Consider the following 13,653-nt stretch of genomic DNA (forward strand, 5'->3'; position numbering starts at 1 on the left):
TCTTATTCTAATGCTAAATTCACTGGGGCATATTCAACCCACTTCTACTGTCAGAACGTGTCGTTGCCTCCGTCATAATTAAGGAAGTCAAAGTCAAAGTCAGCATCCAAAAGTGAAGGATCCAGTGGTTCCTCTCCTTCGACGGTTCTCCAGTTCTGCGTATCCATGCCGCTCGCTTCCGACCGGGCAGAGTGAACCTCCTGCTGCGAATCATCGAGGGGAAAGTTTCCCGCTAAGTTATTATCCGTATTGAGGACGGTTTGCGGTACCACTGCCACCTCTCCCTCGTCGTTACCAGGTGTCCGGGCCGTATTCGTCGAGAATTCGTCGAGATTTGCTGGCGGCATCGGCAGCGGCGGTGGCGGCGGCGTGATTGATGGTGACTCTTGTCGATTTAAGTTTCGAGCTTCCTCTTGTCTCCTTTCGAAGTTCCGCCTCATTGTGAGCTCCAGATCATGGACAATACCTCGCAGCCCCGCTATAAGCTCCGGTCCCACGTTCGCGAATCTTTCTTCAACCTCCGCCTCGATACGCTGTCGGAGGAGTATCATGATCTCCCTTCGAGCATACTCTTTCCAGGACTCTTCCCGGCCTAGAGCCGTGATGTCGTGATCGTAGTCTGTGTAAGTTTCAACTTAATTTTGTCTACTTTGTACCTTAATCGGATTATTACTCACAAGGCGTGGGTATTTCATCTTCCCTTACGTCGAAAAGTATCCTGTATACTGCCTTCCACCTTTCTGCCTCTGTTTGCTTCAACGAAGATTTCACCTTGAGCCGGCTTTTAGCGTCAGGGCCAAACTTGAACTCTCTGGATAAGTCTGATTCGTTGATGATCTCACAAAGCTGATTGATGGATCCGACTCTGAGATGCGAGTCCAGTGCAGTTTGTTTGTCAAACCAATTGCAACATCTACTGCATTGGAACGGTGGTCTCTCATGGCGCCGATAGAGGTGCTCTCTGGAAGTTATCAATCATGAGTAAACGGCATACCCAATGCAATACCAACAGACTTACTTCAGGCGATGCACTGACTCCCACCCTGGACCTGAACACTCTTTCTTCCTCGCGTATGCTAGAGGGTTCCACTTAAAGAACGGGCATGCGAACAAGACGTCTCCCGTTCCATCTTGGCTGCGCGGTACTTTGCGAGGCCTCTTTTTGTCGCCGTCCTCTTCGTTGTCGCTTCCGTTACAGTTATCTTTGTCACCGGACTGACCATGATTCCTCCATCCTCCAATTTCTTGTTTTCCGTCGCCTGATTTCTGTCGTTTTCGAGGCTTTTGGCTCCGTTCACGCGCAGTTGACCCCTCGGCATGCGACGGAGCCTGGGCAGGTTCACCTGCATCCTCTTCTTTGATGGCGATAGAACTGCCGGTGATATCCTCTATGTGACTATCCAAGTCGTGAATAAACGCATCCATAACTGTTTGGACGATTTGGCGCCTCTCCGCTTCCATTGCTCGCATTTTTTGCTGTTGTTCATCCGCCGTCGAATCGCTAGTAATGTCCGACTCTCCGTACTGGGAAACTGAACTCTCACCCACCATCACTTGACGCTCAGTCTCGTGCGGCGACCAAGTACTGTGAGTCCTTAACCGATAATCAGGCGATTCATGATCAGGCATCTGACAATCAGACGTTTGATTGTCCGAGAGCTCAAAAACATCGAAGCTGCTACCTTCTATAGAGTCCTTGAAGGGATTCAACTGAAGGTTTTTGATCGATGATTGTCCTACGTGCTCCAAGACTGGTGGAAATACATGTCCGCGATTTCGTGGTGGCCAAAAGTCTCCAGCGTCGAGTTCGTCGGAACGTTCGATGAATGATTGTGTCTGGTTGCGCACTAAATTGGCAGATGTAATGCTCTTGGCGCCATTTGGCGATACGAACATGTTTGGTAGTTGTTGAAGACTGGTGTAAGGCGGCCCATGACTTGGTTCAGCTGGCCACTTCTTCGTCAACGTCAAGGTGTTCCAAGGAACGGTTTGAGGGGCCGATCTTGAGAATAGCCTTTCTTGCCCGTCGTTGTACTCACTAAGATGCAGAAAAGCCAAGTCGTCACTTAATGTGACATTGCGGCGCCTTTTTCTTGGTTTGAGGGGTTTGAGGGCTGGGGGCTCCCGAACCCGAGGACCCAGAGCAGTCTTCCAACTCTCTAAGGATCTGATCTGATAGTCGTTCGTCTTTTCGTTCGTCTTGTCGCTCGTCTTGTCGCTCGTCTTGTCGCTCGTCTTGTCGCTCGTCTTGTCGCTCGTCTTGTCGCTCGTCTTGTCGCTCGTCTTGTCGCTCGTCTCGAAACTTGAACTGGGGCTTCTAGACTTTTGGGTAGAAAGCTTTGCTGGAAGGAACTCGAGGAGCTCCAGACACTCCGCTGACTTAAAAAATCCGAAATTGAGACACTCGAAGGTTTTTGTGATGAGATTATCCTCGCCGAGACGCTTCTGACAGAGAGCATAAACTTGATGGATGAAGTATCTGCTCGCAGTGTTGGTATCATCGATCTGTGCAATGCCTTCCCAAACGCCGAAGAGTACGTGAACCAGCTGAGGGTGTTCATCCGCAATGATTCCATCGAGATCGCCCAATAAATCCTTGAAAGATGAAGGCGAAAGAGTGTCAGAATTCTCGCTGATGTGGAAGTTATGGATGACTTGTTCGGCTTCGTTAGCCCATCTGAACAGATGATATCCCTTGGCGAGAGAGCCCGCGAACAGGGAACCCGTCTTGACTAAGTCTTGAATATGTTGACCTAGAAGCGAAGACAACTTTTCATCATCACGTGTGCTGTATTTGGAGGCTCCCCAAATTCCTAGTTTATAGACGAGTTGTCTCCTCCTTGACGGTCGGTAGGTTAGTATCTCTGATTTGCTAAACTCATGGGGCACCGCACTGCACAGAGAGACCGTGTGATGTCCTCAAATATTGAACCAGTTGATCTAGAGTGTGATGTTTATAGTAACCGAGAATTGACAGCTTTTCATCCTCTAGTATGGTATCCACGTGCATCCTGAGTTCGTGGGGCGGAAGCATCGCGGGTTCCGCTGGATTGTTTTCCATTATTCTCGAGCGTTTCTTTGATCGGAAGAATTTCTTGAATTGCGGCTACAAGAATTTGACACGAAAGATTGGAAAGATATTAAATGGAAAGCAGTAGCCCTCTTATGGCCGTAGGATCGCTGGACGTGCCGGAGTGCGCAGTTGCGCACAAGGCTGTCGGCGAGAATGCCCCGATTCCACAATAGCTTGTCAGCTTAGGTACTCACTAGCTGAAACAGGGGCCTGAGATCCAACCATGTTGGAATTTGCTCAAAAAGTCGTGTTGCACAAAGCCATGATTGGTGAAGGAGCTAGCTGTTTTGCCTGAGCGAACCACTCAACGCCAAGTTTGAGAGGGTCGTAGACCAGGCATGTATGTCATTGGAGCCAGACACAGGTGTGGCTTTCTCTTGTCACTGAACGCAATGTCTATAGGCTTCGCTCCAAGCTTTTGAGCAGTAGACGGACTAAATAGAGCTTTCCTCGGAGAATGGAACGGGTGGTCTAGAGCTCTCGTCTCATTTGGTTCCAGGCTCTTGAAACAGCTGGATCAGATCGGTCTCCATGACAGCATGAGGCTGTGTCGCGGATGCTGAAGCCATGTTGCATACAAAGCATTTGCATGGGCACTCTTTGAAGACATCGCCGCTCAAGTTATCTCTAGTAAAGCCGTTTGATGTCAGATTTCCTACACGTACGTCTCAGAGAGAAAACAACAACACCGATGTCAAAGGTTGTGGAGAATGAAGGAAATCTATCTACATTCGATCCTCAACCCATCCGCCTGGTACGAGTAAAGGTGGGTTCTCGATATTATCCCAGAACTCTCCTGCGTACTCCTCAGCATCTAGAATCCAAATCAGTGCCCAATCTGTAGGACGCGGTCCATATGTGAACGACTGCAACCGAAAACCAGACGGAGAGATCACGTCTTCGCAATCGTCTTCGCCGTCGTCCCAACCAACTGATTCAAACCATCTTCGAAGTTGCAACTGGTCACAGCCCATGAAAATCTCCCATTCTTGCCTGCCATATTCTACCAGGTCTAGACCTGCACGTTCCACGTCTTCCAGCCAAGTGAATAGCAACTGTGCCATGAGCAGCTTCGCAACCTGTCCTTGATGACCCGAAAACATCAAGCACTCCTCCATGTGAAGCAAAAGGGCGAAAAGAGTGGTCGTTGAGATTGGATACCTCTCGAGGCGTGCTTTTCTACTTAGCCTCTCTGGCGACACGCCCTTAAGAACCCATCGCGCAAGATGCCGCCAAGGGTCTGCCGGTGCATGGGTTTCCAGAGGTTGGCAATATTCCAAGTCATCATTGTCAGCATCAAAAAGTGAGTTGACGTACGCGTTGACAAAGTTCTCCAGAGAACTTTCCTTTGGCCCATCAAAGACCACGCTAAAGTCCGCAGGTTCTAGGCCCTCGCCATGATGTATATCATTAAGCAAGACTTGAGGATCGACTGATTGCCACCCTAAGCAAGCGAAGCGTGATTTGGGAGGCAGTTTGTAGTATGCACTGTTGCTTCCAGTCGCCATGATCCGATTTGCCTCGGGTAATTTCCAAACAAAGCTCGAGACGACGTTAAACTTGTTTCGATAGTGACCGCCTTCGTGGACGAAGAATGCCTCCATATCGTCATCAAGCCCACATATGTAGAGCCACATGTGGAACAGTTCTAACATGGTCTCTTGCTCTTCTGAAGCACCATCGAATAAGATCCAAGAACTGCCCAAGGTCTCGGAGTATATGTCGTCAAGACTAAGGCCCATACTCAATAGATTCTTGATGACACTGATATGACCGAAGAAGATTGCATACTTACACAATGTTAGCTCTTACTTTCTTCATTAAAGCGCGGTACGCGGCATGGGGGGCCCACATACATGTACTAAAGACCACCCCTCAGAGTCACGGTCAAACAATGACGCCCGGTTCCCCTCGAATTCTTGTAGGACTTGAGACCAAGACCCCGATTTGACATAGCCAAATACAGGAGCACTAAAGGGGCGTACAGTCCAAGTTCTTAAAGAGAACTTCCATCCCGCACACGCTCGATACGTTTGGATGTCCCATATTCTTTCCGACATCCACATCGGTGGTCTGACGCGTGCCCGGTAGACTGATCGATGTTAGTGACACGCCCATACCTTGAGTCTACTGTCTTGGGAGAGGTTACTTGAGCAAAGGAATTACTTACCCTGAACACCAGAGAGTATGGAGTGCGGGCTCGTCTGGTGCGCAAAGGTGCCAAAGAGAGAAGCTTGCCGCCAAGGGAGCGCGTCCATCACTCCCCGTCTTCGTCGCATAGAATATGCGTCGAATCTTCCAAAAGATGCTTGTCTTTGTTTCACAAACTCTTCAGAAGAAGGCGACATGTCCGAATCTTTCATATCTCCCGAGGTACCATGATTAAAAGCCGATGGCTCCGGCGATGGAGCTCTGAGGGCAGCACTAGGACGTTGTTTAGCCTCTAGGTCTATTAGATCTTACTTGGAGTTTACTTACAGAATGCGAGTGTTTTGGGATAGGACCACCATTTGTAATGCCACTTGCAGCTTGTCCTGGCAGTTCTGGATCAAGTCTTTCTTCAGAGTAAACTTCAGTCTCGCTATGCTTCTTCTCGGCTTGTTTGCCATCGTAAGTTGCTGTTGTAAGTCCGTCACCAAGGTTTCCAGGTGATTTACTGCATGCTGGCAATAATTAAGACTGATGACGGATGGACTATTATCGGTACTGTAGACCTGGTCGAACATGGCGTCCGCCTCGGCAAGGACGGCGTTGAGAAGTTCAACCTGTGCAACGAGCTGACTGATTTCACTGGGTGTGTCCTGTACTTGGTCCCAGAGCTTCTTGAGCTTGATTGCACTAGAACCGAGTTTCACCGTCATGTCGACGACTGTCAAGGCGCTCACAACGACCCCTAGAACTTCCGCCATTGTGCCGAAGGGCTACAGCTGAATGCTTTTCAGCTTCCAGGGGACTCGGTCCAGGCTTTGGGCTCGTTTTAGTGTGCTGGATAATCAACTCCTTATCAGTAGTGCCGAGGAGCTTATTTCGTCGATGTCAGTTTCCGATAGTCGACTCATCAGGACAGTATGCCAGATGAGCGGCGAATAGGGGTTATGCTGTTTTCATCGCTGGGTATGACAGCTAAGCCACTGAGGCGTCCCCTGGCTTTAAGCATGAAGGTAAGGAGGCCTTGGCTGTCTTGAGTGAGACATGGGCGGTTGCCTTGGGCCTCGATGTACGGGCTTGACCAATAGCCGAACCCTGGCGACAAGAGGATCTTTTCTCAATGACGCTGAAGGAGATTAACTTGACACAACCGAGTCAAGGGAGGAGGCTTTGCGGCTCACTTTCATGGCCGCGTATTCGCCTCAAGGATCGAACTCTTGGGCAAGCACTAACCCAGAATTAGAGCAGAAATGTGTTCTCTAGCTGACAACATGTCATAGCTTTATGAAGCAGGACTAGGATAGCGGCTAGGAGCCTTACTGAAGTGCGGGTTATGATTGTTAGGTCTAATAATAGGATAGTTTACAACGCGGATAGTCATTCTATGTCAAAAGTCTGAAAAGGTATCATCTATAAAAGTGATAAGTGCTTCAACTAGCAGAAGTACAGACATCGCCCGCTTACTGGATGGTTGGAGGCGGCGTAGGTTGCCGCTTCGGCCTCGCAGGTGCAATCTCTGGTGGCGGAGGTGCGGGTTTCGGTGGTTCAGGAGCTGTGCTAGCTGTCTCTTGCTTCAGAGCAGCCTTTGGAACCTCCGGCGCAGTCTGCGGTGAATCCAGTGCTGTCTTCACAGGTTCTGCAGTCTTGTCGGCAGTTTCTGGAGCATTCTCGGGCGTTGATTCTGACGGGGCATCAGCAGACTTCGTCGTCGGCGTCGGCGGCTCAACCTTCTTCTTAGCCAAGTCCTCATCCCACACATCCTTCACAAGGCCCCAATACCTCGACGGATCCAACTTGGCATGCGCAACATGCTGACTCCCATCAAACCTCTCCTTGCGGACCTTGAATCCAACCTCAGCAGACTCATCCGCATGCCTCTCCACGTCACCCCAGTAAATCATCTCATCCTCCTTGCTGTACAAATACGCCCGCCGCCTCTCACTGCCCAACAGCGCCTTTTGCCGCAGCGCCGCCCACATCTTGCCAAAGAACCCGACGCGCCCGAACGGGACGTGGAAGAGCCAGAACCAGCCGATGAAGACGTGAGCCAGCGGCGCCAGGATCCGCGGCATCGAGGCCGAGATCGCGCGGTAGCTCCGCATCCAGTGGAATCCGCCCGGGCAAGAGTCGTAGAGCGTCACATGCGGCGGAAGCTCCAGACGGCCCGCGCGGTCCGCGTCGGCGTAGAGCTCGAGGAACTTTGCGAGGTTGGTGGCGCCGCCGTTGGAGAAGACGTGGAAGAGGAGCTGCGGGGCCCGCTGGCCCGCCCCTGTCTCGGACGATGCCGGCGGCGGGATGGAGTCTGCTAGAGAGCGGATCACGGGGACCGCCGGCTTGATTTGCCGCTTGGAAATGCGGTTGGAGAGGGTGTGGACGAAGGGGCATTTCACGAGGAGGATGCTGGCGGAGGGGTACATCGCCATGTACCGCGATGTGTACTTTGCGATATGGACGTCCTGGGCCGACATCCAGCTGAAGATGGCGACGAGCTTCGGTGAGTTCGGGTCCGGAACGGATGAGGGCGGGTCGTAGAGGAACGTCGTTGGTGAGAGCTCTTGCATGGCTGGCAGGGGTCCGGCAGCGCCGGTGGGCTGATTTGATGCCATGGTGAGTGTGAATGAAGGTGCTGTGTGAGAGAAACTTTCGACAGCGACCGTTGCTTTTGGCGACCGACTATCCGATGAAGGATCCTGGGGAAGGGTTGCAGTCAACGTTCAAGGTAAAGATAAGGGAGGGAGACGAGGTGAGGTTAAGATATAAGGTAGTCAGAGCTCCAATGGGATGGACGGGTCACTTCAAGAACGTTAGGCAGTTCATTCTCAGCCCTATCCTCGGGTCTTGTCGTCATCATGTTAAGGTTGGCTAGGTTACCCTTTCCGGTAAGTGCCTCGGCTTTCCATCCCTGCCGCACGGGACTCTGGATGTCTCAACCAAATCCTGAGGGATTCACGTTGAGATCTTGGCTTCAATTCTCTATTATTGTCAAAACATTGATGGGAAAATGAGGCAGTCCGGTCAGACCGGAGTGATACGAGCATAGTCAGGCCAGCGGCCCGCCGGCGGGACATTGACTCCGATTCTTGTAGGCCGATCGGTCCCCAACTTCGGAGCTGAGATCGGGGGTGTCAGCACCTTATTCTGGCAGCATATGTTGTAAGATCGGACATGTCGCAATGGCGATTATGTCATGAGCCCGCTATGAATCGTCGTCAGACATTACCATGTACCATCGACGTAGCTCAATACGAGCCGGAGGTTGGCCCCTATGTGTCAACCACAGTGAACGGCAGTGCCACAAATTTCAGGGGTTCCTCAATGAACGTCGCTTCTCGTGTCAGTCGACTCGGTTGAAATGAAGTTCAATTGGTGGCGACGACAGTGGGCCGGGCATACTGCATGACGACAATGGTGGCACGTTGGGCAGGACATATGCGGATGGCGCGCCATCTTGCATTTGACATGGAGGAACAAACAGATCTGCCGAACAGGGGTTGAGAGCTGAGAGTATAGAGGCCGAGGTGTATGTGCATATATCTTCGTTCACAACACGTTGACAGCACGTTGAGAGCGTATGGTTTGGCCGCGAATGACAAACGTGAACAAACATAGGACCCATCTTGTGTTACCGAAGCTTGATGGCGCAGTGGCGAGGCAAGACTTTTGTAAGCTCGAGAAACTATCTACCTGAGATCAACAGATGCTTTTTCGACCCGATTACGTTTGCTCGAGCCGACTTCCGATAACATGTGCGTGGTCTGAGACTCTTTGCGTTTGTTCAATGAGCTAGCCGACTCCCGAGTAACGTCTGGTGATACTGGTACCTGAATGGCATACCTGGCAAATGCTGCAGGTATCCGCCTAGTGTAATTAAAGCAGATTGAATGGGACGGAGTTTCGAAACCCTAGCTGGGCTTGATAAATGCTCATCGTTTCGAACAGATATATGAATCATATTGCCCCAAATCCTATGCCTGACCATACGCAAGATGTGCTTCAAGGGGGATCGTGGATGACCTTCACAATAACACGATCACCATGAGCTAGGCTTTGGTTAATGGAAAACATTCAAGTGTGAAGAAGATCATTGAGCTAGAATCAGCTTCTATCTCGAAGTAATGTGACATCCGTAAATATGGGTCGACAGGAAGTCGTCAAGGCTGTTTGTATCAATATGTAAGGGAAAGTAAGCCTCAAATGAGATGTAGATGAGATTTACATCAACGGACCGAATAGCTTGCCTATGCACAGCGAGACTGTACAAAATTGAGGACTCGTTGCGGGTCTCGGCCATGAGCCATAAGTTTCTTGACGCCGTCGTTCTCTGCAAGATTCCATAGCAAGGTGTCAATGATGTGGACGAGAACCTCGCGAATGCCTTCCGAGTCAGTGGCAAACTGCAACTTCCTCCTGCAAGATTCCATAGCAAGGTGTCAATGATGTGGACGAGAACCTCGCGAATGCCTTCCGAGTCAGTGGCAAACTGCAACTTCCTCAACGGGAGGCCAGGATATCAAAGGAAAGTACGCTGTTTCCGTGCGGATCTGGTCCTTCCGAGATGAACGTGGCATCCCGAGCAAACGATCCAAGGCAAGCGGTACCTGCCGTTCCTGTTATCCACGATGGCAACCACCTTACGTACCTCCTTCCAGCTTCTAGCAGTCACCGCCATACAAACGCTTTCCTAATGTTACAATTCGCCCAAAGGGAAGTAACGCAGATGGGACCAGCCGAGGGGGGAAGCGCATTCGTATCTGCTGCGCCTTCCTGTCGTCACCGCCCACTCCGAACACACGTCCGAGGACTCTCCCCCTTTTCCAGAACCCTTCATCTTCCTCGCCGTAGCCACTTCTTCTCAGTCTTTCTCCCCAACACTTGACCAGCGTCCTCGTTCATCTTCAAAAAGAGACTCAAGCTGTAGCTCGACTGTCTCGTCCCTTCTCTTGTTCCATCCATCATTCCTTTCAACCACCCTCATTTTTCCATTCTCTCCGTAACCCAAAGACGTCATGAAGGTCGCCAACGTTCTCTCCTCTCTGTTAGGAGTTGGTCTCCTTTCCGCCGACGTTGTCTTGGCCAAGGATAGACGCCGTGTTGGTGTCGAGATCAAGAGCCCTCTCAAAGGCGTCAACTTCCAGCGCATCAAGGCCTTTCGTGAGGCTGCCCCTGATGAGGTCTCTGGCCGCACCCAGAAATTGAAGCCATTCCATGGCAGAATCACCGGCCACAACGCCGCCACGGCCTTGGGCGCTGCTCAGCCTCGAGATCTCTCTTCCAGCTACCAGAACATCACGGCCTTGTCTCCCTGGGGCACCCAATATGCTGTCGAGGTTACCTGGGACGGCAAGCTCATCAACATGATCTTCGACACCGGCAGCAGCGACACCTGGGCCACCAGTTCCAATCTAACCTGTACCAACCTGTCAGGCACTGCTGTCTATTCCCCTGAATCTTGCGGCTTTGGACCGGACAAGATTGACGACTTCAAATATGGCCTCGTTGAGGATGTCCACTTCGCCTTGAGCTACGGTTCTGGCGAGCGAGTGTCCGGCCCCATGGGTTACAGTGACATCGAGGTGGCCGGTATCGTCGTCAAACAACAGCAGGTCGGCCTGGCCAACAAGACGTACTGGATGGGCAACAACTACACCAACGGTGTTCTCGGTCTTGCCTATCCCTCCATCACTAGTGCTTTCACTGGCGACATGAATGAGGATCGCCCTGCTTTCCAGGTCCCATACTCGCCCTTCTTCACCAGTATGGTTCAGCAAGGGCTCTCTTCAGACGCCTTCAGTGTTTCTCTCGTCCGCAATTCGTCTGGTGTAATTGGATGGGGTGGCCGCACTGGTCTGCCAATCACTGGCCCGACGGCCTACACCGATCTCATCATTGTGAGTTTTAACTAAAACAGGATGACATCTCAGTATGACTTACAACCTTGCAGACCAGCATCAACTCACAGCGTCCCGACGGTAGTTGGCAATACTCATACTACACCATCCTCGTCGATGGCTTGCGTTGGGGATCCACGAGCGACACCAAGAAGTACCTGTACATTGTCGACACCGGCACGACGCTCATGTACGTGCCTCCGCCCACAGCTGAGGCTATTGCCAGATCCTTCTCCCCCAGTGCCATCTACTTGTTCCAGTATGGCGGATACTTCGCTCCTTGCGATGCCATTGCTCCCAAGATAGCCGTCATCATCGAAGGCGCGAGCTTCTTCATCAACCCCGTGGATCTTATCTACCACGGACTGGTGGACCCTCTGACGGGTTACTGCCAGATCGGAATCACCACCGGTGGCAAGGGTCCGTACATCCTGGGTTCAGTCTTCCTACACAATGTCGAAGCCTACTTTGACGTTGGTGCTGGTCAGGTTCGCTTCTACGGTCGCGAAACCTACGGTGCCACTCCTCAGCTCCCCGAGAAGTAGAAATGCAAGCAGCGGTTTGGTAGTTTCGAGGACACTTCATCAGGTCTTTTGAGGTTCGGACTGAGACTACTCAATTTCATGTAGGCTGTTCAACAAGATTGGGGATGGATTTGCTGAGGTTGTTTTGGGGTCATGTTGGCCAAAGACATAGTAGCTTACACAGAGTTGTACTTGTACTGGTGAGCTAGGGTTCAGTCTAATGAATGCCACTTGCCTCATATTTTCTTTGAATGCTCACTTGAAGTCGTGTTGGTTAGGTAGCATCCTGGCCTCCTCGGCGGCGCCCGGGGCAGCCTGGTGAAGTGTGATTTCAGGTTAGAGACAGCGGCAGTTCCAGCGCAGGCGGTGTTTCCACAGTGGACGAGACTGAAACCAGTGCTCGGGTCGGGACTTATCGGAGTGGCGACGAGGGCTTATCGAGTTCTATGGTCCTTATCGATAAGCCACTCCAGTGAGGTCACTGCGATGGCGCTCTGATTTCTGCCACTTGGTTCAACACTTCACGATCCAGGCCCCTCGGCAACACTTACTCACACCTCACCGACTTCCTTCCAAGCGATACCGACCTTGCTGCTGCCGCTGCTTCAGAGGCCAGTCCTCTCTTTCTCTTCTCCTCTGCAGATTTCTTTTCGGCCCTCTTCTCATCTCTCTTGCACCACCTCTTCTTCGCCGTCACGATTGTATCGTCTCAACCCCCATCGTTTGCGGTGTGCGGCGGTTACTCGGCAGTCGCTGTACCGATCTTTTGGAACCCCTCCGACATCCCCCGTGGTCGGCAACAATTCTGGGGAAAATACTGGAATAGTGTTCTTCCGACCTGATCTGGGAAGCGACCTGGACGAAGGCATTCCCGAATTGCCCAGCGAACCAGCAGAGTCCAGTTTCAAAGCGACGTTTCCAAGCAGCCCAGCCATCCACTATGGGTATCGGAGTGATCCCGGCGAACAGCGCCGATGAGAGCAAGAAGACGCCACGACGACAGCATACCTGGAGCTTCAGCAAGGTACGATATCACCGAATTTCTTAGCTTTCTTTTTCTTTTGATTTTCAAGAGCTTTGAGACTTTTTTTTTTTTCTGGCGCGTTGTCTTTCTGTTTCGTTTGCGCGGATTTCAGTCGTCACGTTTGCAGTGCAGCGCAACGCCATGCCGACTTTCTCATGGGCATCGTCAAGTGACTTTTTTTTTCCACCTTTGCCCAGTCGATGGCTTCCTGGCGGTGTGAATAATCACGCAGGGGTGTTGGTCAGCGATGGAGGACCCCTCCCCTAGCCTTTTTCCCTTCTGGACTGTTTGATACGATCTGGTAATCGTGCCGATTTGTTGGATCCGCGTCCCGGCCGGTTGGACCTGCTTATTCGGAGCTGGGGGGCAGAGAGAGAGAGGGAATATCCCCTGGTTGCTCAAGCCTAGACTCCTATGCGGATAGAGGCGTTTCCCCCAGCAAGTGCGGCGGTGAAATTTCCCATGTTGCGCGGTCAGGAGACTTGTCCCGGGTGGCCTTTTCCCCTGGCGGGTTTCCGTGGGGGTCAGCTGTTAGTGGCCATTGGGTTGCTCAGTTGAGCCTCGAGAGCTTTGGGGACCTGGATGACTGTGATTCTTGTTGCCGGCCAAGTGGTTGATGCGATGCCAAGTCGAGTGTTCCTGTGGACTCTGGTGAATAGCCGCAGGCGGAGGTCGCCGAGCAGCAAACAGATGAGCAGTTCGAGTGAAAACGATTGGCAAAGTTGACAAGGACGTTGACGGCCCTTTTGAAGATTTGTGGTTGGAATGAGAAGTTCAAGTGGACTGGAATTTGGGTTTCATTCTTCAGCACAAAGGGTCTTGTTTGCATCCTCGTCATCGCGAAAAGGTAGTCTACCGCGTTCCGATGAACGTGGTATCATGAGGAGGCTCCGGCTATGTCTGGCAAGTCAAATTGATCAGTTCGGCGTGGTCTGATGTCCACCTCGGTTGTTCTCGGTGAGAGTTGCCCTCTTGGCTTTTCGGGAGGGTGGTGAA

The 13,653-nt window shown here is 51.6% G+C and overlaps 4 protein-coding genes across 4 annotated transcripts; 1 reads left to right on the forward strand and 3 right to left on the reverse strand.

The window, feature by feature from the left end:
- Positions 1-50: 50 nt before the first annotated feature.
- Positions 51-3,061, reverse strand: HER10_EVM0011909 (uncharacterized protein; the record flags this gene model as incomplete). The annotated part of the gene is made up of 4 exons (XM_035481321.1): positions 51-619; positions 678-961; positions 1,019-2,893; positions 2,976-3,061. The coding sequence occupies 4 exons, from the start codon at positions 3,059-3,061 to the stop codon at positions 51-53; spliced, it is 2,814 nt and encodes a 937-aa protein (XP_035330152.1).
- Positions 3,062-3,798: 737 nt separating this feature from the next.
- HER10_EVM0004782 (uncharacterized protein) lies at positions 3,799-5,982 on the reverse strand (the record flags this gene model as incomplete). The annotated part of the gene is made up of 4 exons (XM_035474415.1): positions 3,799-4,863; positions 4,930-5,165; positions 5,244-5,497; positions 5,552-5,982. 4 exons carry the CDS (start codon positions 5,980-5,982, stop codon positions 3,799-3,801), a joined length of 1,986 nt encoding a protein of 661 aa, XP_035329260.1.
- Positions 5,983-6,681: 699 nt separating this feature from the next.
- Positions 6,682-7,827, reverse strand: HER10_EVM0005341 (uncharacterized protein; the record flags this gene model as incomplete). Its single annotated transcript, XM_035474962.1, has 1 exon — positions 6,682-7,827. One exon carries the CDS (start codon positions 7,825-7,827, stop codon positions 6,682-6,684), a length of 1,146 nt encoding a protein of 381 aa, XP_035329336.1.
- Positions 7,828-10,227: 2,400 nt separating this feature from the next.
- Positions 10,228-11,654, forward strand: HER10_EVM0002597 (eukaryotic aspartyl protease; the record flags this gene model as incomplete). Its single annotated transcript, XM_035472303.1, has 2 exons — positions 10,228-11,109; positions 11,163-11,654. The coding sequence occupies 2 exons, from the start codon at positions 10,228-10,230 to the stop codon at positions 11,652-11,654; spliced, it is 1,374 nt and encodes a 457-aa protein (XP_035329005.1).
- Positions 11,655-13,653: the final 1,999 nt, after the last annotated feature.

The sequence above is a fragment of the Colletotrichum scovillei genome (genome assembly GCF_011075155.1).
Source record: "Colletotrichum scovillei strain TJNH1 chromosome Unknown Contig00009, whole genome shotgun sequence".
NCBI lineage: Eukaryota > Fungi > Ascomycota > Sordariomycetes > Glomerellales > Glomerellaceae > Colletotrichum > Colletotrichum scovillei.